The 26,277-nt window shown below is 37.7% G+C and overlaps 1 protein-coding gene across 2 annotated transcripts in view; it reads left to right on the top strand.

The window, feature by feature from the left end:
- Nucleotides 1-26,277, top strand: part of NSF (N-ethylmaleimide sensitive factor, vesicle fusing ATPase) — a 143,246-nt gene that overhangs the window by 27,158 nt on the left and 89,811 nt on the right. For both annotated transcript variants that reach the window (XM_044744838.2, XM_070483414.1), the window contains exons 3-8: nt 416-515; nt 3,274-3,313; nt 8,782-8,948; nt 11,773-11,880; nt 12,364-12,439; nt 15,052-15,207. In XM_044744838.2, coding sequence (XP_044600773.2) covers nt 416-515; nt 3,274-3,313; nt 8,782-8,948; nt 11,773-11,880; nt 12,364-12,439; nt 15,052-15,207 — 647 coding nt within the window. The remainder of the gene's footprint in view (nt 1-415; nt 516-3,273; nt 3,314-8,781; nt 8,949-11,772; nt 11,881-12,363; nt 12,440-15,051; nt 15,208-26,277) is intronic.

Here is a 26,277-nt window from a genome sequence, read left to right as displayed (position 1 = left end):
CTTTATTTTGACGGTTATATCCTGGCTCTTCTATCTGGGTTCTCCTCCCTTTATTCTATTTAGGATGTGAAATAATTCTCAGGAAAGGAAAGTCATCTAATTTTTGCTTAATATCAAGGACTCTAAATCACTATCTTCAGTTTTATGTAAATTGGAAATGTAATGAAGTTGATGTTTTGGATGGTATGCACTTTGTTTAACTTGGTCCTGATTCTGCTTGATGTGTGTTTGGCCCAAGGTGCTCCTTATGCCTGGAAAACATTTTGAATTGCTGACATTCTTTGGAAATGAAATTTGTGGTCCTGTTCCTTCAGGACTCTCGTAATGCCATGTTTCCACCTGGTACTCAACAAGCATCAGTTGTTGGAAGTGAACACATTTGACGTGGAGTACTGACTGTGTTTCTGTCTTTTAGGCATGTGATTGTGAGGACCTCTCCCAACCACAGGTACACGTTTACTCTGAGGACCCATCCATCAGTGGTTCCAGGGAGCATTGCATTCAGCTTACCTCAGGTAACTCAGATGTTAATGCATTCTCTTCTGTTCTTGAAAGGTGTAGAAGAATCAATTCATTTAAAGCGAGTATTACCATATAGCTATATTGATTGACATTGAAGAAAATAATCTGGACATTATACAAGAGATTTAAAGATATATTCTTAATTGCCAGTTTTTACTGTGTCTGCCTTTTATTGCCTTGATTTTTTTCTAATTTTAAAAAATTCTGCTGTAATATTGGTTAGCTATGAGATAAAATGTCACGTTATTTTAATGTTAACTCAAAGGGTAACCAGAAAATATATAAAAATAGCATTTGCTTGTAAAATTGACATCTAATAGTGATTTTAAGATGCCATGATGTGAGACTAAAGAAAAGAATATGATATAGGTAGTTGTTATCTCAAATTACAACCTAACTTGCTGGACTTCTGGAACAAGTGGAAGAATTATGATTTCGTCTACAACTGTTGGTGGATTCTGTGGAGGGAAAGTGGCCTAGCACTGTCGCAGGAACGTAACAGATAATTTGGGAGCATCACAACTGCTAATCTGGGTCCTTGTCTCCCTTATCATCTTGCTCATGCTGCTGATTCCACAGGCCTAAGCAATGTAAATGTAACCCCTACCTCCTTCTACTATGCTAGTGAGCATTGATTTACTCCCACGGAAGTTCAGGGAGAGAGATCAAACACTCCTTAGGGAACTGTTAAAGATCTCTTGAAACCCTCAAAGATTATGGGAAATCTTCTCTCACTAGTCCCCTGTTCTCTGTTTGGATGCCTCTCCATTATCAAGACTACTTTTCACACTTGTTTTATAGATCAAAGGTTTGGGATATTCTAGAGTTTGCCAGCTTTTACAGAGCTACATTTGGGATTCTGGTGGTCAGAAGTGGGGTTGCTGACTATTTCTCCTTGTCTCTCTGCTTTTTAAAGAAACATTTACTAGAGGCCAGGTACTATTCTAAGTACTTTTGCATGTGTTAGTTCATTTAATTCTCAAAACAACCCCATATGATAGATACTATTATTATCATCCCTGGAGGCTCTCTTTGGAATTGAAGTATGGAACCTAAATGTGGCTGCTTTGTGACTCAGAGTCTGGGCTTACCTAGCATGCTGCTAAATTTCAGGTTGGCTGGAAGTGGGATGGGATATTACAGAACAAGGAGGTGAAGGGCAGAGAGGAGGGAGAAGTGACCTACGGTGAGAAAGTTGGAAGGGAGAACACTTGACGTTGCACGTATTCAAAATGCAGCGTCTTTTATTTTTTTTAATTTTTATTTTATTGAGGTCATAATAGTTTATAACATTGTGAAATTTCAGTTGGACTTTATTATTTGTCAGTCACCATATAAATGTGCCCCTTCACAACTCCCAACCCCCTTCCCCTCCGGTAACCATGTAACTGTTCTCTTTGTCCGTGTGTTAGTTTATATTCCACATATGAGTGAAATCGTACGGTGTTTCTCTTTCTCTGTCTGGCTGATTTCGCTTAATATAATACCTCAAGGTCCATCCATGTTGTTGTGAATGGCACGATTTTGTCTTTTTTTATGGCTGAGTGGTATTCCATTGTATATATCTACCACATCTTCTCTCTCCAATCATCAGTCACTGGACACTTGGATTGCTTCCACTTCTTGGCTATGGTGAATAATGCTCACAATGCAGCATCTTTTAACTCTCCACTGCAAAATCCACAGTGTTCAGATGAGTAGACAAACTATTGATTTTCAGCCAAAAATTATTTTTCTCACTGTTCTTGGAAGTGTTACCAGTAATTACTAATTTTGAATCTATACCAAGCCAATCCTGAATTCCTGCCTAGACACAGTCTTGCCTGCCTCCATACGTTCTTGCCATTGTAACTAGTTAGGGCCTGGGGAGAAGCTAAAATCTGGTTGCAAATTTCTGAAAATCCTTTTAGTGATGACCATTTAGTGATTTGAATTCCTACTTGGGTTTCATTATAGATTATCTATTAATTTAGTTTTCATGAATTGAATGTTTCTCTTTTTGTGATACTGTAACAAACAGTATAACTAACCACAGTACATTTACAACACTGAAATATTCTCTGATACTATGAAGGCCTTCAGGAGCATTGTATTTTGCAAAGGCTCATGCTACTCAGTGGTGCCGGCTTTACAGTAAAAAGGCAAACTTTGTGTGTTTTTGGACAAGTGTTCAAATATAAACTATAGCCTATAAATTTTCTAGGGCCACCATAACAAAGTACCACAAACTGGATGGCTTAAAGCAACAGAAATTTATTGTCTCACAGTTCTGGAGGCTAGAAGTCTGAAATCAGGGTGTCAGCAGGGCCGTGCTCCCTCTGAAGGCCCTAGGGAAGAATCTGTGCCAAGCTTAGCTTGCAGTGTTGCTGACAATCCTTGATGTTCCTTGACTGGTAGCTGTATCACTTGTCTCTGCCTCTATTATCAGATGACTTTCTCCCTGTGTGTCTGTGTGTCTCTTCTTTTCTTATAAGGACACCAGTCATATTGGCCTAGGGCCTATCCTGATTCGATAGGACCTCATCTTAACTTGATTGCATCTGCAGGCCCTGTTTCCAAATACGGTCACATTCACAAGTGCCAGGGGTTAAGACTTCAACATATCTTTTTGTGGAACACAACTCAATAAAAGCGTACCATGTTTTGGTCTTTGTATGTGTTCCTGAAACTCATAGGAATTCCTCTTTTCCTCATTTCTCTAATTTTGTTTGATGTGGTTTTAAATGTCTTTTTTTTCTCTTTTACTTATAGCGAAAATGGGCTGGACTTTCTATTGGGCAAGAAATAGAAGGTAGGTATATTTTTTAGCTACCTGAGGTAAATTTTCTTTATGATTTTCTCATAGTTATGGAGATCCGTACGATTTTCTGTTACTGGTTGTCAGGCCATTAAACATTCATCCTATTCATATTACAGGTTAGATCTATGAGAATGGAAAGTAAATAGTTATGGTACCTACCTCTTTATCTCCTTGCTGTTCTTTTTTTTTTTTTTTTTTTTTTGAGGAAGATTAGCCCTGAGCTAACTACTGCCAGTCCTCCTCTTTTTTGTTGAGGAAGCCTGGCTCTGAGCTAACATCCGTGCCCATCTTCCTCTACTTTATATGTGGGACGCCTACCACAGCATGGTGTGCCAAGCGGTGCCATGTCCACACCCGGGATCCAAACTGGTGAAGCCTGGGCCGCTGAGAAGCGGAGCATGCGAACTTAACCGCTGCGCCACCGGGCCGGCCCCCTCCTTGCTCTTCTTTCTGCCTGGAAATTATAATCTAATGGGGGAAGAATATCCACATATTTGTTGCTTACATAATATTTACAAGGTAAATATGTGCACAAATATTAGCATTAGGAGCTCTGTGAAAAGTGCTAAGATAGAACAGGAGTGGATGAATTGACTGGAGACTGGAAAATTAGCCAGAGAAATCTTTCTAGGCACTGGAGTTTTAAGCATGATTATGAAGTAGGAGGAAGTCATTACATGGTAGAGACAAGGAAGAAAGACTCTTAAGATGAGAAATAATATAAATAAAGGTAGTGAGATGGGAGCAGGCAAACCGTAGGCAGTGCTCACCGAGATGTTGCCTGGTTGAAGGGATTTGCCTGACTGGATTGTAGTAAGCGATGAGAGCCATGCCGTTAGTGGAGAGCCTAGCAATGAAGTACATACTGAAAATTTTGGATTTTACACAAAGCCAATTGACGTCTCCTAAGGATTTCTGAATGAGCCCGTCAAAATCGTACCTTTAGAAAACAATTCTGATGTCAGTGTGGAGTGTAGTGAGGAGTTGGGAGAATTCAGGAGTCAAGGAAAATAGCTCAGAAGTTATTTGACTTGCCTAGAATTAGTTGAATAGGGCTTTGTGAAATTACAGCTGTGGAAAATTTTGTTAAAATTCTGTTATGTTGAAGAGGAATAATTGATATTACTTGGTGATTCCATTTTACTGTATATGAGATATGTTTTCTTCTGTGTTTGGAAAGATAAATCACATTTAGGTTAAGGGGAAGAAAGGGTGGCAATACTTAAACAAATGGTGTACTTTTTTTAATGAAATGTGTTATAAAGTCGTCATAGTTCATTAGGGAAGGGCATGGAAAGCAATTTATGACTTAAGGGGAATAAAAGGACTAAGCCACTTGTGGATTATAAGCAAGAATTGGCATTGTCTCTTAAGCAGTGTGGCAAAGTTGGAGAAATAGAATATGTATCTTCTTGTCAGAAAATTTCACGTCAGCTTCATGGGTACTGTAGGGGAAGAAAAGAAAATGCAATTGTAATTAAGCCACCTTTTTTTCTGCTTGCTTTTTTTTTTTTTTTTTTTGAGGAAGATTAGCCCTGAGCTAACATCTGCTGCCAATCCTACTCTTTTTTCCGAGGAAGACTGGCCCTGAGCTAACATCCGTGTCCATCTTCCTCTACTTTATAGAGAACGCCTACCACAGCATGGCTTGCCAAGTGTGCCATGTCCGCACCCGGGATCCGAACCTGCAAACCCCGGGCTGCCAAAGTGGAATGTGCGCACTTAACCACTGCGCCACCAGCCTGGCCCCTGGTTGCTTTTAAAACCTAAAAAAAGTCATATTTATGGAAAGATTGCAAAAATAATACAGAGGGGCTGGCTTGGTGGTGCAGTGGTTAAGTTCTAATGTTTCACTTCGGCGACCTGGGCTTGGCTGGTTCGGATCCCGGGTGTGGACCTATGCACTGCTTGTCTAGCCATGCTCTGGCAGGCGTCCCACATATAAAATAGAGGAAGATGGGCATGGGTGTTACCTCAGGGCCAGTCTTCCTCAGCAAAAAAGAGGAGGATTGGCAGCAGATGTTAGCTCAGGGCTAATCTTCCTCAAATAAATAAATAATACAGAGCATTCCTGTATACTACTTTTACCCAGATTTGCCAATTGTCTTATTTTTTTTTAATCGTTTTCTTTCTCTCCACACATGCAAACATGTGCACACACATTTCTTTTCTGAATCATTTGAGATTAAGTTGTGGAAATCATTCCTCTTTACCTCTAATACTTTAGTGGGTATTTCCTATGAACAAAGATGTGCTCTTATACTGATCGAATTCAGGAAAGTAAAACATTGATAGAATTAAACATTGAAACTTTAATCTATAGTTCATATTCCAGTTTTGTCAATTGTCCTGGTTATCTCCTGTATAGCATTTTCCCCTTCAGGGTAGGATCCAGTTCAGGATCGTGTTTGCACTTAGTTATCATTTCTCGAATCATTAGCTATTTTTTCCTTTCACAATGATGACATTTTTGAAGATGACATTTATAAAATGAGGAGTTGTTGGTCAAAAGGTACAAAGTTTCAATATGCAAGGTGAGTAAGTTCTGGAGCTCTAATTGCTACGTGGTGATTGTAATTAACACTGTATAGTAGACTTAAAATATGCTAAGAGGGTAGAGAAAAAGGTTCATGTGCACTGAAAAGGAGATATGTTCTCTGCTGTCAGAGGGTGGTGTTTTGTATATACCTATAAGCTCTACTTTATTGATTATGCTATTTAGATCTTCTATATTCTTACTTATTTTTGGTCCCTTGACCTGTCTTGCACTGAGAGTGGTGTGTTAAAATCTTATTACTTAAAATGAACTTAGTTACTTAATTCATAAAAATGAACACTGTTAAACCTAATGAGAAAATGGGTATGTATATAGCCTAGATTTCTAATTTCCTTAAACTTATTTTTTTAAATATAGGGTTAAGAGTGTGCTTAAATTTAACTTTTAGTGTAGATAAATTCTGTTGTGAAAAGGTATAAAAGTTCAAAGTTAAAAATTTTGATGAATTGAGAAATGTGTTTTGTAGCTTAAATTATGTTTAAAGCATTCTCCTGCTACCAGAAATGCTTATCTTGATTGTAAAGGCAGTTCTTTAAAAGATGAATAAAGTAGACTTAATGGGCAAGATTATAAAACTAAGTGATTAGGTGGGACTAAGGTGGAATAAGTTGAGGCATGGAAAAGTTTGGGGGCCTAAATGGTATGGACAATGTGGCCATAAAAGGTAGAAAGCTGGTTCAGCACAAGTAGAGATGTAGGCAAAGATAGGACAGGAGGTAGTATGGAGAGTGCTAATTCAGAGATTCTGGAACAGGAGTTCTGTCTGTAAGGTGAGATAATTTTTAAGTCAAGTAAGTGATCTTAGTCTGAGGGAATCTTCTAAAAGAATCATTTAGTCTTCTCTCCATCTGGAAATGCCATATTTTAAATATTATAACTGATGTTCAATAACAAATGTTTTTTGACCATTGTAGTATACCTATTATTGTAATGTCTGTTTATTCAAAGTAATGGCTGTAAATTATTTTTCTTATACAAGTATTTTTTATTAGTCTTTTACATTAAATTTTATTAACCATAAAATAAGAAAACGTTCTCAACCCTCTGGCTCTTCTTTGCTCCTGGATGAAACCTTCAGGGCATCTGTCCCTTTGGGGCTGACCATGGTGCTGACCTTGGTGGTGCCTGTGACACTGTCCATGGTGCTGCCTGCAGCATTTGAAACTGTTGTAACAACTTGGTATTTTTTATTTAAGAACATTGGCTTAAATTAAAATGCATTTGAAAACTATAGTCAGTAATGATGATATTTGAATACACTTATTCAATTTCTTGATATAAAGGTGATACATACATATATATGCATTATGATATGGAATTATTTTGGAGTCTTTTCACAAAATGGTATCACACTGTACAAATCTTTCTGCAGTATACTTTTTAAACTCAATATGATGTTTTAATGGGCTATCCATCTTTATCAAATGTACATCATTTTTATTTTAATTGCTGTACAGTATTCCGCATTATGAATATGCTACATTTCATTCATCATTCTCCTCCTGCTCAGTGTTTTTTCAATGTTTGACTGTTACAAATAATGCTGCAATGAACCTCCATATAGATCTCTTTTGCCAAATGTTCAAGTCTTTCTGGGACTGACACCTGGAGATGGAATTGCTGAATCAACTTATTCATTTTTACTTTAGTATTTCATACTGTACATAGCTTCACTATGTGAGGAAACAACTAAGCTCTCTTGCTTATGAAAGTTACTTAGCATATACCTTGAACTTTCTAGGAAACATTAAGAAAGAGCAAAACACCCAAAAGTGGAGGCAGAGTATTCTGAAACTTTCAGCTGAGATTTGAACTTATTCTTTGAACTTCAGTGAATTTTCTATCCCTCATCCTGGCTTTCTTTGTTCTTTTGCTTTTGAAAATGTTAATCTTTAAAATATGTGTGTCCCCCTTTACAACAGCAAACCAAAATATAAAAATATGATTACAGAAGCAATTTCATTCAGAGAATTTATGGAAAATCCTTGTACATAACTCAAGTGGCTAGACTATAAGAAGCAAGCTTAGACCAGAATTTAGAGTATGAAAGGACCGTAAAGATTTATTTAGTCCAGTTTTCTTATTTTACAAATGTGATAAATCGAGGCACATAGCTAGATGATTTACGTAGTTTCTTCCAGTTACTGACAGAATCTATTGAAACAGAGACTCCAAAGTCCCTTTGTTATTAGCATGGAGACTATAGCTTTTTTGCTGTTGTTGTTTAATTTAAATAATTCATGAATATATTAAGCATCTAACAGACTATTAGGTGCTGTTAATACAGAGATGAGTTAAAAACACAGTCCTTGCCCTGTTCTACATGTTGCACACGAAGAACGTACTGGTTCCTTGGATATGGTAGGTGCTCAGTAAATATTTTAGTAGTATTAAAAAAGAAATGCTCTGGAGGAAATCATCCTAGTAAACACTGCTTCTCAAGCCTTCTCTTTTTTGTCCTGCATCCTACTTTGCTAGGGAAGAAGAGTCCACTCACCTCTCACCTTAGCTTATTCTTGTGTCAAACAAAAATCTGTTTGGAAACAGCATGTTATGCCAACTCCACTGGGACTCCCATGCTGTCGTTTCGTCCTCCTTTAAGTGAGAGGGAAGAAGATGCAGGGACCATCTTGAGAGGGCTGTGATTTCCCTGTAAGAGTTGGGTGATGGGTAAAAGTAGGGGGAGAGTGCTGTTTAATATGTTCTAATTAATTCAGAAGGGAAGAAAGTAGTTATTATTATTTTTTAAAATCTGTACCTACGTGTCCCTCCAATGAAGGCCATGTAAAGCCCCCTTTTCGTCAAGTTCTGTTATGATTCATTTGTGTTAAACTTTTAGTTATTCAAAACACAGCAAATATTTGGTACCCCTGTGATTTAAAAAATGCTTCTTTTTTCCTAGTGTCCTTATATACATTTGACAAGGCCAAACAATGTATTGGCACAATGACCATTGAGATTGATTTCCTGCAGAAAAAAAGCATCGACTCCAACCCTTATGATACTGACAAGATGGCTGCGGAATTTATTCAACAGTTCAACAACCAGGCATTCTCAGTGGGACAGCAGGTAGTTTTAAATTTTCTGTCATTCCTTTCACTTTATAGGCATTCTAATTTCTGCAGATGTCCAAAATTGATTCTACCATTTAAAAACTGAGAGGAGAGGCCAGCCCTGTGGCATAGTGGTTAAGTTCGTGTGCTCTGCTTCAGTGGCCCAGGGTTTATAGGTTTGGATCCTGGGCACGGACCTACATACCGGTCATCAAACCATGCTGTGGAGGTATCCCGCATACAAAATGGAGGAAGACTGGCACAGATGTTAGCTCAGGGCCAATCTTCCTCACCAAACAAACTCCAAAAAACTAGACTGAGAGGAGCTTTGCATGTTAACAGGTATATCCAAGATGAGTGATAAAAACTGAGGGAAATGTATTTGCTGAACCTCTAGGAGTTTGTTGAGGAAAATTCTGAAGTAGCTTTTAGGTTACAAAGTCATATATAATTACAGCAGCTTTTCCCTCTGTAAATTTGGAAACACTACAGGCATATGTCTCAAATTTCTTACTTCTTTTCTTTTTGTGGGATGTTTGTTTTATCTTTGGATGTTTTTCTTTTTCACTGATACATTTCTATGGAAAAGTAGTTCCTAACTTTTTTTGGTTATGAACTTCTTAAGAAGCTTAAGAAAACTATGTAATACGTATTTTCAGGTTTTTATGGAACCTCTGGAGCCCAGATATTGTCTCCTTTAAAATGATATTGCTGATGTTGCCTCCTTTTTTGCACTTCAGTTGGTATCATATTTCTGACCTCCTAGAAAGAAATTCTATTTTAAAATTTTACTCAAAATTTTCTCAAAATGTAGTCTTGAGACCCCCTGGGGGTCCCTGAGGCCCTTTCAGGGGGTTTATAGAGTCATAATATTGTCATATTAATACCAAAACATGATGTGTCGTTTCCTTTTATTCTCTCACAAGCATGCAGTGACCTTGTGCAGACACGTGCTGGCTGCTAGCGCAGCACGTCAACTGAGGAAGCAGACATAATGCCCGGCAGTCTTCCATTCAGGCAGGCATTGAAGGGGTTGGTGAAAATGTGACAGTGCCGCTCTTCCCACTTCATTTTTTGCTTTGGAAGATGGAAGTTTTTTGTAAATTAAAAATATGTTATTTATGTTAACACATAATGGATTTGTTATTTTTAAATTAATAAATTTTAAATTTTTGTTCTAATTTCTAATATGGTGATTATCAATAGATATAATCCATATAAACAAAGACTCTTTGGAGTCCTCAAAAATTTTTAGGCATATAAAGGGATCCTGAGACCACAGTGTTTGAGAATCTCTGCTTATAGCATTCTGATCTCGAGTGACTTACCTAGACTGCCCTTGTGGTTTCTCACATGGGAAGGTATGTAAGGTGGGCAATGAGAGAAGTGGTAGAAGGAAAGAGCTGTTGGAGTGAAGGAGTGTCATTCTTTTGATTCTCTTGTCTAACTGAAAATGGCATAAATCTGGAAGAACAAAACTAAGCATCTGGATGATTCATCCATTATGATAAACTTTCACAGTGGAAACTGAATTACTGGTAGACAGGAAAAGGATACAGTGCATTTATTATTATTTTTAGAAGTACTAGAATTGAAATGAACCTCAGAGATTATCTCGCCTAATCTCCTCATTTTGCAAATGAAGAATTTAGGTCCAGAGAAGGTAAATGATGTGCCCGTGGCTACACAGTCGGGCATAGCAAGACAAGAACCTATTCGTCAATTGATCAGTTAATTAATTGAACAAATATTTATTGAACACCTACTATGTTTCAGCAGTTATTTTAAGCCCTGCGGATCAGCAGTGAACAAAACAGACACAATTCCTACTGGTAGAGCTTACTCTCTTGTTGGGGAAGACAGAAAATAAGAAAGAAATGCCATATATTGTTAAGTACTTCAATGTAAGTAAAGTGAGATGATGCACTAGAGAGCCACTGAGGTGCTACTTTGGATTAGATGGTCCTAGAAGGCTCCCCAAGGTGACATTCAGCTGATAATTTGTTGACTGCCTGTCCATTGTTTTGAGGCTATTCTATATTCCTTCTGGATTCCTACACTTGTTGACTTATAGTTATGCTCAAATTGCCCAGCTAAACTTCATTGTTTTTACCTTCTCCTTTAGCTTTAATATTTTACTAAAAAATGCTTTGGTATTTGTAATAACTTAAAAACCAGTAACGTGCAGATATCTGTAAACCCGTGAAAGAAAATCTTCCATAATACAGAGGAGACATAAATATCTTACCCCAAATCATCGTTCTTAGTATTTATTCCCATTCACAGTAGTTAGTACTGGCAGGGTTGACAGTCAGCTTTGCCTGTTATATTTACTGTTATACCTCAGCACGTAGAAGAGGGCCTAGCTTGTAGAAGGCACTCGGTAACTATTTGGTGAATGAGTGAGCATTCAGAAGCTATCTCTGCATTTGTATGGCAGGTGTTTTATGTTGACAGTAGAAAAGCATAAATATTAGAGCCACAGACTCAAGCTTGAATGTGGCACCATCATTTACTGTGACTCTGGGTCCCGTTACTTAGACTCTCTGGATCTCAGCTTCCTTACTAGTAAAACTGAGGAATAATTTCTGTTTCCAAGAGTTTGTGCGTATTAATTACAGAATCTCCTGTAGTGTTTGTTGGTTCATAGCAGATGCTCCATAAAATGTTTGTTCCCTTTTCCTCTCATTGGCTGTGTGGCTGGTTTGCCTGTGGAGCTGATTTGAGAGGGATCTGCAGGAGCAGCTGCTTGCCTGCATTTGGGGAATGTTGGTGATGATGTGAGAATCAAGCTGTATATCATGAAGTGGTTTTTCTCCCCTTATGTCTTTTCTACATAGCTTGTTTTTAGCTTCAATGAAAAGCTTTTTGGCTTACTGGTAAAGGATATTGAAGCCATGGATCCTAGCATCCTGAAGGGAGAGCCTGCGACAGGTAAAAGACAGAAGGTATGGTTTATTTCTAATAATCTTTATTAGATAATAATTATGATGTGAAATGTGCAGATTAATATAATTTCCCCAGCCGCTCTCTTGCTCAGTGATTTCTTTCATATAACCTACTCTTTCTTTTAAGATAGTAGGAAGAAAAAATTCCTTTTATAGCTATCACTGTTATAAAAATAAGCATAAAACACATTTATTTGCAAACCTAATAGTAACTTGAAATTTGTATATATACTTGTAATTCTGGTTGAATGCAGCTATTTATTGTAAATAAGTAATAAGACAAACATTATCAAAAGATACATGCGTTGAAATAAAATAGAAATAGGAGAAGGTAGTTATGACAAAAGCAAATGTAACTTAGGTGGTGGTTTGGAAGATTTGCTTTGCTCAGAGAGACTCATTTCCCCTGCATTTTTGCCCTTGCCTTGAGAAGTCTGGAAGTCTGCTGTTAGACTAACTACTAATTATTGTCTTTCTATACAGATCGAAATAGGACTGGTTGTTGGAAACAGTCAAGTTGCATTTGAAAAAGCAGAAAATTCATCACTCAACCTTATTGGTAAGATTTACAGTCTTTTTTTTTTTTTTTGAGGAAGATTAGCCCTGAGCTACCTGCTGCCAATCCTCCTCTTTCTGCTGAGGAAGGCTGGCCCTGAGCTGACATCCGTGCCCATCCTCCTCTACTTTATATATGGGACGCCTACCACAGCATGGCTTTTTGCCAAGCCATGCCGTGTCCACACCCGGCATCTGAACCAGCGAACCCCGGGCCGCCGAGAAGCGGCACATGCGCAATTAACCACTGCGCCACCGGGCTGGCCCCAGATTTACAGTCTTTAGAAGATTCTGAATGAAGTGGAACTATCTCTATTATTATATGTGACTCAACCATTGTGATTTTCAGGTGGGGAAGGAGAATAGGGGCACCTCCCTTGAGAAGGCTTATTACAGAATCACAGAGTATTTCATATCTGTCAGATGTGCTGATATAGAAGAAAAGTTTAAAGCTTTCACTAGATCAGCATTGTCCTATAGAGATATAGTGTGAGCCACATACGTAATTTTCAGTTTCCTAGTACCACCTTAAAATAAGGAAAAAGAGATAAAATTAATTTTTAAAGCTTTAATAATGAGGTAAGTGCAGGCTTACAGAATATTTGCAAAAATAGTTCAGAGAGTTCCTGTATACCCTTCACCAGCTTCCTCTGATGTTACATCTTAAATAACCATAGTACAGTTACCAAAACTAAATTAATGTGGTTACGTTGCTGCTAACTAAACCATAGACTTTATTCGGATTTCCCCAGTTTTTTTATTATATCCTCTTTCTGTTCCCGGCCGTAATTCAAGATCCCACATGCATTTAGTTGTTTAGCCTCCATAGTCTTCTCCAGTCTCCGACAGTTCCTCAGACTTTCATTGTCCTTCGTGATCGTGAGAACTGGTCAGTTATTTTGTAGAATATCCCTCACATGGTCGTTACTTCTATCTGTGATTGAGTTAAATGATGAATGTGCAGGTAAAGAAAGTCTTTGCAGTAGATTCATAGTTCAGTTCTACTCTTGTACGTTAGCCCTACTTTTATTATATTAAAATAATCCAGATGAGTCTCTAAGAATAGTAACTCAGCAGAATAATGATGCAATTAACTGTACAGTAATTCCTGTTTTCTGTTGATTTAACTATGTTGATGTCTACCCCAGTAGAAAGTAGGCGGTTTTCATTGGCTGCACACCATCATATCCAAGATTATTTAACTTCGAATGTATAGCCTTTTTTCTTGATCCATAAGTTATCATTCTCCCCTTATGATTTTTTCTTAATTATAAAATAGAATATTTATTTCATAAAGTATGGTTAGGCACTCGCTCAACAACTCACACACTAAAATTTTTAAATTTCATTCTATTTTCATACTATTATCATTTATTTTTGTTTGACATATTTCAAGCATCCTAAATACTCCTCTACAACATAATTTTTAATTACTATATATGTGATTTTATGGATGTAGGATATATCATAATCTCCTCTTATTGATCCATTTCTAAAGTGATTTCTTTGTATTTTATATTTTATACGTGAACATAAAATACACTTGTTATTTTGTTATAGAAACAATAAAATGTAGTTTTGTTAAGTAAGGTATCTTATCCCAAGGGAGTTGCATGAGTTTCATATAATGTGAGTATTTCTGAGTAATTCATGTGAATGTGTGATTGATAATTGATAGGTTTTTTTCTATTGGAAAATAAAATTGTGTGGTGATTTAGTATGCAGTAAATATGGCCACAAGAGGGCAGTAGAGTGTAAGAAAAAATATTTTCGATAGCTTTCTAAAGGAAATATTAAGTCCACGAAAGTCTAAGGATAAAATTACGGTTTAGGATAAACATTTTCTAAGATGACCTTTTCTTCCCTAGTTTTTAAAAAGCTATAATATTAGTTTCTTTTGTTTGTTTGTTTATAATAGAGTATACTAAGGCACTTTTATTCTTTGTGTTTGAGATAGTTATTGTGGTTCTCTTGGGTTACTTTAGGTGGCACTATGACATTTAAGTTAGATAATTTTCATCTTTGTGAAAGAATTTGAAAACATGAATTTTGAAATCATTAAAGATTTAGGATGATTTTAGACTTTTGTGTGCAAGTAAAGAAAAAGCACATAAGACATCAAACTTACTCAGTGCCTCTTTTCAGGCTGAAGGGTTATGTACCCAATTATGAACTTAATCTAGATAAATATATGCACTTTTAAATGCACTTGCTTTAGGAGCCTTGAGAGACTGCTAGATTTCAGTTGCATTTCTGGCAGCTAGTGTTGTCTTCATCAGATAGGCACATGGTGTTTCTTCTAATCAGCCAAGTTAGTTAACTTGGTTAGGATTAGAGGTTAATAAAACCAAGCTCTATGGATTGATTGCAAGTGGACTACAGCATGAGTTTAGCAAGTCGTTTTGAAAGTGTTTTACTGACTCTAAATGGGGACCAGACAAAGTATTTATCATAGCAAAACTCATCCTTCTTGTTAGAAAATCAGCTGAGAGCATGGTGTTCATCTTTCTATCAGGGTAGCTTCTCTTTCTTCATTGAGGATGCCCAGGGAGTTCTGTCTCTTTACACTTAGTGATGAAGCTCTTGTTTCACATTGATTATCTTTGTTTGACACAGGCAAAGCTAAAACCAAGGAAAATCGCCAGTCTATCATCAATCCTGACTGGAACTTTGAAAAGATGGGAATAGGAGGCCTGGACAAGGAATTTTCAGACATTTTTCGACGAGCATTTGCTTCCCGAGTATTTCCTCCAGAGATAGTGGAGCAGATGGGTGAGTTTAAAAAGGACAGTTTGATAAGATCTTGTATTGTTAGAAAAAAATGAAAGTCTCTTTTCAGTAATATTTTGAAATTATTTTTCAGACTTGCCAAAGTATTTTAACTTCTTTAAAAAATAGATTTTTCTAAGAAATCTTTGAAGTATTAGAACTCTTAAAATTACACTTAAATTTTACGGGAAAGTCATAGAAATATTTGTGTTTGCTCTATTTTGTTTATTTATTTAATCGAGTATATTTTTCTACAGGACATATTTAGAAATTTCACCTGACTCTGAAGATCCACTCTGAGTCAGATTTACCCTTCTAAATAATCTTTATCTGTTAGACTGTGGGCATTGTTCTAATATTAGCTGCTGCTGCTTTTTATTGTGCTGTTGCATTACCCAATTAGTATATCTTCATACCTAGTAAATGGATAGTTAGCATGTTTTTAAATTAGATAAGTTTGATCCAAACAGACAAATGCAGGATATGCATAGGAGTTTCCATATCGCATACAAAGAATTGCGCTATTCATTTAGCTATTCGTTTATCGCTTTCTTCTTGAAGGTTTATTTAATTTATCTGTGTGTGAAGTGGCTTTATTTGCCCTACTGGAAATGCTGTCGTGTCTGTTTTCATATCCATATCACAGGTTGGATTGGAATGTGAGCAACAGAATATCTGAGAAAGGAATTTATAACATAACAGCTTCTGGCAGACTGTTAGTATAAAAACAGTATCCAAAAAACTGAAAGAAGACAAATCTATTACTCTCCTCACCTCCATCATTCTTTATAGTTAAATTGCTACTGGGAGATAAAAGTATATTCATCATGGTGGGGGAAGAGCTGCTTTCTAGGCGCTAAGTGCTTGGTTCTGTTAGCCTCCTATTGTTGGGAGCTTTTCTGCCCGGTCACTTACTGATAAATTACCGGCACAGCACACACCTGTTCGCTGGGTAAAGGTCGAGTTTGGAATTGGATTAAGAGAAAATGACAGAGACCCTCATCACCTGAGGTTTATACACCTTGAAATGGCAACAACGTACTTTTTAATCTGAGAGATACAAAGGCCAAGTTCATAAAAAAACATAATTTTAATTTGGAAAGTAGTAAAAAATGTGGTAGTTCACTGTGTTGGTAATGTGTGTTTTGATATACAATTAATCCTTAAAGCTTTTTGATCAAGACATAGAAATATCATTTACATATATTTTGGATCTAAGCAGAGATAAAAGGATGATTCCAAATGTTCTAAGTTATTCTTGTGGAATATTTTTACTGGTTTTCAAGACTGAGCTCTGTGCAGAAAGAGTATAATGATTCTGTTTCTTTGAACATTTATATTATTCAGCCAACAGGTAGAAAAATAACTGCTTCTGTAATAAGCCATATTTTTTAATCATCTTATAAGGATTTTCTCACAGTTTGGAAAGTATTGAGGATTCGGTTATTCAGAGGCTAGATTCCTGTTGCTGCGTGATCCACACCCTGCTCATTAGGGCTTCTGTCGGCTTGGGGAGACGATGTGTAAAGGAGTAAGATTCACATTGGTCGATTTGTGACTTTTCCAGCTGTTTAAGAGTTTGATATTAAAACAGATTTGGAATTTCTGAGTGAATTTAATCTGTGTTTCTATAATCCATATTGAAATTAGTTGAGTTATAATAGTATGCTTTTTGTTGTTGTTAACATGTTTTTTGACTAAGGACCGTGGATTTGAATTTTGTTTGTGAGTGCTATTATCCAGGACCTTTTTTATGGATTTATTTTTCTAATATTTTTACACTAATTTAATTAGGCAGAAATTATTTCTGTCCTTTTTAAAGAGCAATATATTTTTTCTTTTTATGGCTTTTTGCTATGAAAAAGTATGTTATCAATTTGATTTAAAAGATAATAAGTTTAAGGCTACCTTAGGTTTTGAGCTGAATTGAGACACATTATTTTCTTTATTCTGAGTGAAGATTCTCAGTGTCCTGAAGCTACTTTTTTATGGTAAAATGACTGAGAAATAATTTTCTTGCTATGCATGTATCTTTCCCTGTTTTCCAATAGGGGCTCCTTTTTTCCTTTGAAAATACTTCATCGTACTGCAAGTACAGTGTGGTTTAAAGTTCTTATTAGGCTTTGGTAAAGGCAGATAAAGGTATAAATTACTACATTTGGATAGAATATAAAATAATATTCCACGAGTCCTTTTTGTATATACCCCGTGTTCTTTTCCCTGCCAGGTGAGAACAAATTGGCTGATTTTTCCACACTCTGTTAACAAAATAGATAAACCTATATAGTTTGGGGATTCAGTTGGACACTGGGTATGATTGGCTAAATCAGTTCAAATGGAAGAAAAATAGTGATTAGAAAAGAATAATTTATGTAGGTTATGGGGCTGTTTTGTTTTGTTTTAAGCAGAGAACTTTTGTACTTTTGGCTTGAGACTAAATCATTATCTTTACCATAGAGTCTAAAGTTATATCTACTTTATAAACAGGAATCTTAACTAAATGGATCTTTTTGCCTATATATCAAAGTTTCAAGTTCACAAAGTGATAAATTTAGAATTCTTTTCTGTCGTTTTTATAAGACTGATAATGATGCTTCTAGGTAATACAGTTCTTTCCTTTTGCTTGTAAAACTTCATGTTGCTTTTCAAAATTAAAAATGTAGTTTAGATACATACAGAATGCTGCTGATGAAATATAAGAAGACTACAGGACTAACCAGAGGCACATAATTATGCAGTAAAATGAGTGCTCAGATGAGGTAGTATACATGAAATAAGTGTCCTAGAGTTTCCAGTGTGTTAGTTTCTTTCGTGAAGTACTTTCAAGTACATAGTATATACCTTCCTATTTTTATAATAGTAAATTTTTATAGAATTAAAATTAAGGAAAGCCTTAAGGGGGAAGAAAGTCACATACATCCCTACAGAGGTAGAAAGTCTGTGTGCAGAAATAGGAAAAGGAATTACTTAGGGGAAATATCAGTTTGGACTTTTGTTTTTGTTGTTGTTTTAATCAGTGTAGCTCTTTAATTCTTCCTTCTCTGTAGCAGTGGGACACCCAAACCTGGGCAGGGCAGCTCTTCCTTGGAAGTATATGGAAGCATTCACAAAGAAAACTAGACCTCTGCCTTGCACTTAGTGGATACCAAATAGCTTGTTAGTTAGAATGTCCTCAAACCCCCATGATGATAGAAGTTTAGTTAGGAATGACCTTAGGGGCTGGTCTGGTAGTGCAGTGGTTAAGTGTGCACATTCCGCTTTGGCGGCCCAGTTCGGATCCCAGGTGTGTACATGGCACCGCTTGACAAGCCATGCTGTGGCAGGCGTCCCACATATAAAGTAGAGGAAGAAGGGCAGGCATGGATGTTAGCTCAGGGCCAGCCTTCCTCAGCAAAAACAAGAGGATTGGCAGCAGATGTTAGCTCAGGGCTAATCTTCCTCAAAAAAAAAAAAAAAAAACGGAATGACCTTACATCCTTACTTTGTGGGATAATAGCAGCACCTTCTTCCCAGGGTAGAAATGTGGCCATCAAAAACTGGTATCTGGAATAAACTCAGCAGCTGATTGCTGTCCTTGAGCATGCTCAGGTGTCGGCTGAATATATGCTCTGTTCAGACATTGGCCACGTTTATTCCCTTGTGTGCAGTTCTGTGGGGAGTGCTCAGGATAACTGATTGATTGATTATCTCAGTTCTCCTTGTAGCTCTTTTGTTGGCAAAGATCGTATTTCTGCAAAGAAACTTCATTTTTCAGCATCCCTGGCAATTACCTCTAAACTGTAAATGTCAGAGCAAAAAAACAAAAAACAAAATCTTTTCAAAGAACAGTAGAGTAATTGTTAAAGAATTAGTCAGCGTCTCTTAGGACAAGGTCCATGTTTATCCAAGGAAAGGGGCTTTGGCAGGAGCTATCTGTTTTAGAGCTAGGAGGAAAAGGATGTAGAGACTTAAGGCCTCTAGCTTCACACTGTCTTTTGGTGGATCTACACCTTGTCGATATCTAGGCCACCTAGTGGGAGGAAAGCCACTTGTTATGGTCTTGTGCCCCCATTCTTTGGAACTGACACTGTGTTCTTTTTGGTCCCCTTTCCCCTGTGCCTCCCTCTCTAAGCCTATTTTCAATTGTATTTTTAAGATTTCTTTTGAAATTCTAGAGGAAAGCAACTCTTTTTCTGCCATCGTAAGAGAAAGTGCAGTTACTCTATGAAGTAGAGCTGCCGGGAAGATAAGGGGCCTTTCAGTCACATGCAGACATCTTTCACACGCTAAGAACAGTGCAAATAAAATACCGGAGCAGAAAGGGCACTAAGATTTTGTACATGCCATATTTGGGAGAGAGGGAGTTCTTGCTAAGATTAACATAAACACTGACACTCTTGAAATGCATTTTCACACCCCCACTCATGAGGAGAGATTGCAATTTAAATGGGGGTTAAGACATCTAGCAGAACTCCAGGGCTCTGTAAAAGGAACCCTAAGGCTAAAGAGCTTATCTGAAATTTGAAAAAAAGAAAAAAAAAATGAAGCTTTCTGACATTCATCTTTTTCCCTTGTATTAGTCATAACTTGCTTTTCAGCTATATTTTAGGTTTTGAATGCCAACCTGACATCTGTTCAAGTCTGCCTGTAATTTATTAGGAAAGGAAAAGAAAGCCCTTGCTCACTAGTTAGAGATGCAAAACTTCCCCTTTCTGCTTTTCCACAAAGTACTTATAGATAATACTTGGATATGAGAAATGTAATTATTTAGTAATTTACTGATTCTAGCCTTAAGTTGGGAAATTTATAATTTTTTTTTAATTAGAAGAAAATAGCTTCTGACTGTGTGATTTCCAAAATCTCTAGAGCAGGATTTAGAGATAAAGCACCCACCCTAAAAAATACCATAGGTACGTTTTTGCAAGCTGAAATTTTTAACCTTGAGTTAATTTTTCCATTGGTCTTAACTTTTTAAGTTAAATTTACTTACATTTGAATAGAAATAATGTAGCTGTGCTTATAACTCAAACTATGTATAAATTCAGTTAGCATTTTTTATTTATAGACAGACTTTAGAAATAAGTCTTTTGGGAAGACAGAGCTGTCTGTAGAGTCACTAGTGGGTTTGCTGGCAACTGCAGTTGAGTTACAGATCAATAATCGGGTCACTCTAAGGTTGAAGTCTAAGTTTGAACCTAAATGTCCACCAGTAAGGAAATGCTTAAATAAACTATGCTACATCTTCCTGTCCTCATTAGGGAATACAGTGAAGCAGATCTTAAAATTAGATAGCTCTAAATGTAGACATGTTTGTTATAATAAAAAAATATGAAACAAAGTAAATGTATTATAAAACTCTATAGAGAGTTTTATAATGTGTGTATGTAGTTTTTTAATATGTATCTATAGAGATACATATTAAATTGAAAAAAATGTTCACTTCTATGAAAGGGGAGTTAGGATGGGAAATACAGGGAGATTTTTGTTGTTTTACTCTATGTATCTCTGTGTCTGAATGTTTTACTGTGATCTTATATTTTTCCTTGTGTAATGAAAAAACAAAAAGATAGTATCACAGGCTGTTTCTTTCTCCTGGTGGCTCCACTGTCAGCAGAACGAGGGAGCAGGGGAACAGGTGTGTCCAACTGACTCCATGAAGTTTCTGTGGAGGAGAAGAGCTCTGGGGCAGGGGCCTGGGTCCCGAGGGCTTTCATGGCAGCCCCGTACAGAGGGAAGGCAGAAGTGCCTGTCCTTTTCTACTGAACAGATAAAGATTTCTTCATTTTTGCATTGTAGTAATGGGTATAAGTAGTTTGTGTTCCCTCCAGACTGTGAGAACATTTGCATGCAGGCCTCTAAGCAGCCGTGGCAGCGTTAGAGGACAGAGTGGGAGAAGAGTGACTTGAGGGAGGGCAGAGTTTCTGATGCGAGGAACTGCGCTTGAATTTGGTCAGTCTTCGAAACCTTTCCACTGAGGAATCTAACTCACGTAACTCCTGCAGTGAAACGGTTGGTGTTTTTCCTGTTTTACTCCCATGTTTAGATTGGTGGTGATGATGATGGTGGTAGCTCATACTTACATGGCGCCAGGCACTGTTCTAAGTGCTTTACATATATCAACTTATTTAGTTAATAAGTTAACTAACAAGTTTCTGAGGTAGATATCTGTATTATCCCCAAGTAACCAGTAAGTGGTGGCGTCAGATTTGAACCCAGGCAGTCTGGCCTCAGAGCCCATGCCCTTAACCCTTATATTGTTCTTCTCCCACAAAAGCCCCCATGTAGAACCATCAAAATTGGCCTTTTCAACTCTACTTCCAAGGTGCTCTTCGAGGGAGTTAGAGTCGAGGGTCTTTTAGCTGTGTCAGCATTGACGTTTGGGGCCAGATAATTATTTGGCGCAGGGCACTGGCTGTCCTGTGCATTGGAGGATGTTTAGCAACTTTACTGGCCTGTACCCACTAGATACCAGATGCCCGCCGCCACCGCTGTAGTGGTGACAGCCAAAAATGTCTCCAGTCATTGCCAGATGTCCCCTGCAGGGCAAAATTCACCCTTGGTTGAGAACTACTGATGTAGTACAGTCCCCTGGCGCCCTCTCTGTACAGATGCAGAAACTGTGGCCCGAGGTCACGAAGCAAGTCACAGGCAGAGCTAGGACTAGAACTTGCTTCTCCTGAGTTGGGAATCCTTAAAGGAGGAGAAGGAAATGACTTCCTGAATTTGTAGAACTAGTAAGGGGCAGAGTTGAGATTGGAAATCAGGATGTCTGGTTCCAGAGTCTGTATTCTGAACTGTCTCTCTCGATATTGGAGAAATGAGCTAAGAATCAAGTAGTCAATAAAGTCCTGAATTTTATATAAAAAAATATCCAGTGATGAGTAAACAAGTTCCACTTTTGCTTTTCTTCCTTACGTAATTCTCAAAGAAACTTATAGAGCTTTCCATATATAAAAGTTCTAAGAACTCAGTCATAACAGGTTTGATGGGGGAAGAAAGAGAGGAATTATTAAAACACTGAAGATCAACAGGTCTGGCCTCACCCCTACTGTTTCCTATAGGCATTTATAAATGACAGTGTTAGCATTCAGAAATTATTCAGTGCTTTAGTAATTCGGTAGAATTCTACACATTGAGTATTTATAGAGATAGTTATAAACTACAGAAATCTGACCTTTGTGTTTAGATGTTACAAGACTATTGTTTGAACTTTTCCAGCCTCTCTTCCTCTGCTAGAGTTAAACCCCTCCTTCTTCTTCGTCATCCTCCTCTTCTCCCCCCTCCCTCCTCCTCCTCCTCCCCCAGCTTTTTTCTTCTTCCTCTTCTTCTTCTTAAGATTGGAGGCATTTTCCAAAATCTCAGATTTTTGTCATGGCAGTGAATATATTGACTGAAAGCGCAACGATCACTTTATCTGTTCGGGTTTTAAAATTTGAGTGGAGTAACTCTCAACTGGGATTTCTTAATTTTCTTGCTTCTGGCAGATTTTCTGGAACTTGAATGTGGCAAAAAGCAGTGGACTTATCTTGGCCTGGAGTAAGAAGTATACGTGCTCAATATATGAGAGTAAATGAACTCTCTAAGACACTGAGAATTTATAAATAAACTACTTTTCCAGTAACCTGACATTCAAATTGTCATGAGCTCAAGAGACATGAAGAGTTGGTGGTAGGACTGTAATGTCTGATACCTAATAACTCTAGTCCACTTTCTTCATATGTATTTTGGCACCTATTGTAGCATAATACAGGAAGGAAGTTCCTATGGGTGTGTCAGAAGCTGTGTTAAGTGAACTGTCAACTTAGAGATGGACCACAAATGTTAAAATTAAACAATCATTTAGAAGTTAAACAACATGACCTAACAAGTGATATCTATCCAAAGAGCTTGAAACCAGCAATTCCAAAAGTCCATGCACCCCAATGTGCATTGCAGCATTATTTACAGTAGCCAAGACGTGGAAGCAACCTAAGTGCCCATCAACAGATGATTGGATAAAGAAGATGTGGTGTGTGTATACACACACACACACACACACACACACACACACACAATGGAATACTACTCAGCCATAAAAAAGAACAAAATCATCCCATTTGCAACAACATGGATGCACCTTGAGGGAATTATCTTAAGTGAAATGAGCCTGATAGAGAAAAACTTCATGACTCCACTCATGAAGAATTTAAAAATGCAGACAAAGAGAACAGATTAGTAGCTACTGGGGGAAACGTGGGGTGGGCGGTGGGCACAAAGGGTGAAGGGATGCACTTACAACATGACTGACAAACAGTAATGTACAACTGAAATTTCACAAGATTGTAACCTATCATTAACTCAATAAACATTAAATTAAAAAACAATAAAAGTTAACGTGCTTCACTAGAAAAAAAAAGTCACTATGATAAAGTGCCAAATGAGTGGCATAGGTGATAGCTCCTAGACGAATTTTAAGAGAGAATCACAGAAGACTTCATGGAGGAGGCAGAGCTTGAGTGAGGCCTTAAATGCTGGCTGATTTTGGATAGGAGGAGGGGAAGGAATGGTTATCCATCTCCTGGGAAGAGTGACAGACTAAGCAGGGTGTAGAATTCACAACTTAGCCCAGTCTACCAGAACTGTGGTTGGGAAGAAGCAGGAAATTAGATTTGAAAGCTAGGTTGGGGGGCCAGCCCAATGGCGCAGCGGTTAAGTTTGCACATTCCGTTTCGGTGGCCTGGGGTTCGCCGGTTTGGATCCTGGGTGTGGACTTACGGACTGCTTGTCAAGCTATTCTATGGCAGGCGTCCCACATATAAAGTAGAGGAAGATGGGCACAGATGTTAGCTCAGGGCCAGTCTTCCTCAGCAAAAAGAGGAGGATTGGCGGCAGATATTAGCTCAGGGCTAATCTTTCTCAAAAAGAAAAAAAGAAAACTAGGTTGGGCTTCGGTTGTGGAAAGCTATGATTCAGGAGATGAGGACATTCTTTTGCAAGTACTGTTCCTGTTTAACCCTCCAGACAGACTCAGGTGCTTCTCTTAAGCTTCCCCTGCGCCCTTTGTGTACTTAGACTCTAGCTCTGTTCTTAATGTATTATAATTATTCATTTGCATTATACTCATAAGGCAGAGTTCCCAACCTCAGGATTTTTGAGATTTTAGGCTGGATAATTCTGTGTTGGGGCGGGGGAGGCTGCCCTGTTCGTTGTAGGATGTTTAGCAGCATCTCTGGCCTCTATCCACTCGATGCCAGTGGTTCCCTTCTTCCCCCCATGTAACAATCAAAACTGTCTTCTCTGAATGGCAAAGTTGCCCTGCATTGAGAACCACTGCTCTGAGGCCTTTGAGGGCAAACTGTAATGTCTTTTTATCCACATATTAACATCAGGGCTGTTTGGAATGTGGTCAACAGACCATTGCTGGACCGTGAACCATTATTACCAGCCTACAATAAGATAAATAATAAAATTGAGAGTAAGAATTTAGAAAGTTTTTAGCAATTTGACATTGCCACAATGTTTTTTATTGTATTTTACAAAAATATTGGTCTGCCACGTATTATATGATTCCATTTCTATGAAATGTCTAGAAAGTAGATGAGTGGTTGCCTAGGAGTAGAAAGGAATGGAGAGTGACTGCTTAATGGGGACGGGGTTTCTTTTAGGGGGATGAAAGTGTTCTAAAGTTGATTGTGGTAATGGTTGTATAACTCTGTGACTATGCATCGAATTGAATGCTTTAAATAGGTATATTGTATGGTATTGAAATTATATCTCAATGAAGCTGATATAAAGAGTGTGAAGATAAAAAAATATATATATTGGTCTGCAATGGATTGGAAGCTTAAAAGAAAAAGACCCCTGGACCTTAGCATAGATAGTTTGAGAAGCACTGACCTTCATAAATATTTGCTACATGAATAAAATTTTTGAACAAATGGTTATAACAAGAAGTCATTGGGGAATTTTCAGCAGTAGAATAAAGCAATTAAAATTAACGTTATAGGATAGTTAATTTGGTTTTCTGTGTGAAAAGGTGAAAAACTGAATAGTCTGGGAGACTAGTAGAATAGAATTGTCCAGTTATGTGGTACTTAGAACCTGGATTAGGATGGTGGCAATGAGAATGGAAAGGGAAGAAAAATTTGAAAAGGATTACAAAGGCGAAATTGGCAGAATTTGGTGATTAGTTATTGTGGGTGACAGAATTGGACATGAGACTCAGGTCTCAGTGAGAAAATGTTAGAAATAAGAAAATCAGGAGGACCTAGTTTGGGGGGTGTGGAGAATATATTGCACTCTTTTCATTACCACGAAAAGAAACTGGAACCTGAAGTGAAGCTAGAGAGGAAGCATTGCTGATATTTTTATTTCCTGAGGGCCAGCGTCAATCAGTCTACATACATATGTTCAAGATGCACACTGTTGAGCAGTCTTTCTTGAAATATCCTCTTTATGTTGTTTCTCTCACTCCAAGGGTTTCTGGTTTTCCTTATACCTCTCTGTCCCTTTTCAGTCTTTTTTGTGTCCTTTAAAATTTTGAGGTTCCTCAGGAGTCTGTCTTAAACCTACTCTTTTCCTCGCCCTGTAATTGTTCTCCTCCAAATTGATAGCATCCATTTCCATAGCTTCAATTAGTATCTTAATGGCATTAACTCTCAAATATGCGTATTCTATCTAAGTCTCAGTGGCTATCTCATGATCATTCAGTAAGTTCAAGGTTAAACTTGCTCAGTGCCGCCTCCATCCTCCCTAAACATGCTCCTACTTCTGTTTTCTGTCTCACGCAATGCTCTAGCTGGAAATCTGGGCACCTTCTTTACCTCCTCTCGTTCCCTCACCACTCATTTCCATTCGGTCACAAAATAGACCGTGCGCTGCAGTCTCCTCAGGATCTCAGATCTGTCCCGTTCTCTCCATCTCCCCCGCCACTGCCTTCCTTCAGGACACTATTATCTCTTGCCTGAATTGCTCCCTAAGCCTTCAGCCTTGCCCTTTTCTAATCCATTCTCCACACTGTAACTGGAGCAATTTTTATAAAAAGGCAAGTCTGATCCTGTCACTCCACTGGTTAAACTCTTTAGTAGCCCTCCTTAACTCCTTCCGTGGCTTACA

Source organism: Equus asinus, chromosome 13 (genome assembly GCF_041296235.1).
Source record: "Equus asinus isolate D_3611 breed Donkey chromosome 13, EquAss-T2T_v2, whole genome shotgun sequence".
NCBI classification, from domain to species: Eukaryota; Metazoa; Chordata; class Mammalia; order Perissodactyla; family Equidae; genus Equus; species Equus asinus.
Note: the sequence above shows the minus strand (reverse complement) of the source record. Positions and strands in the feature narration are given on the sequence as shown.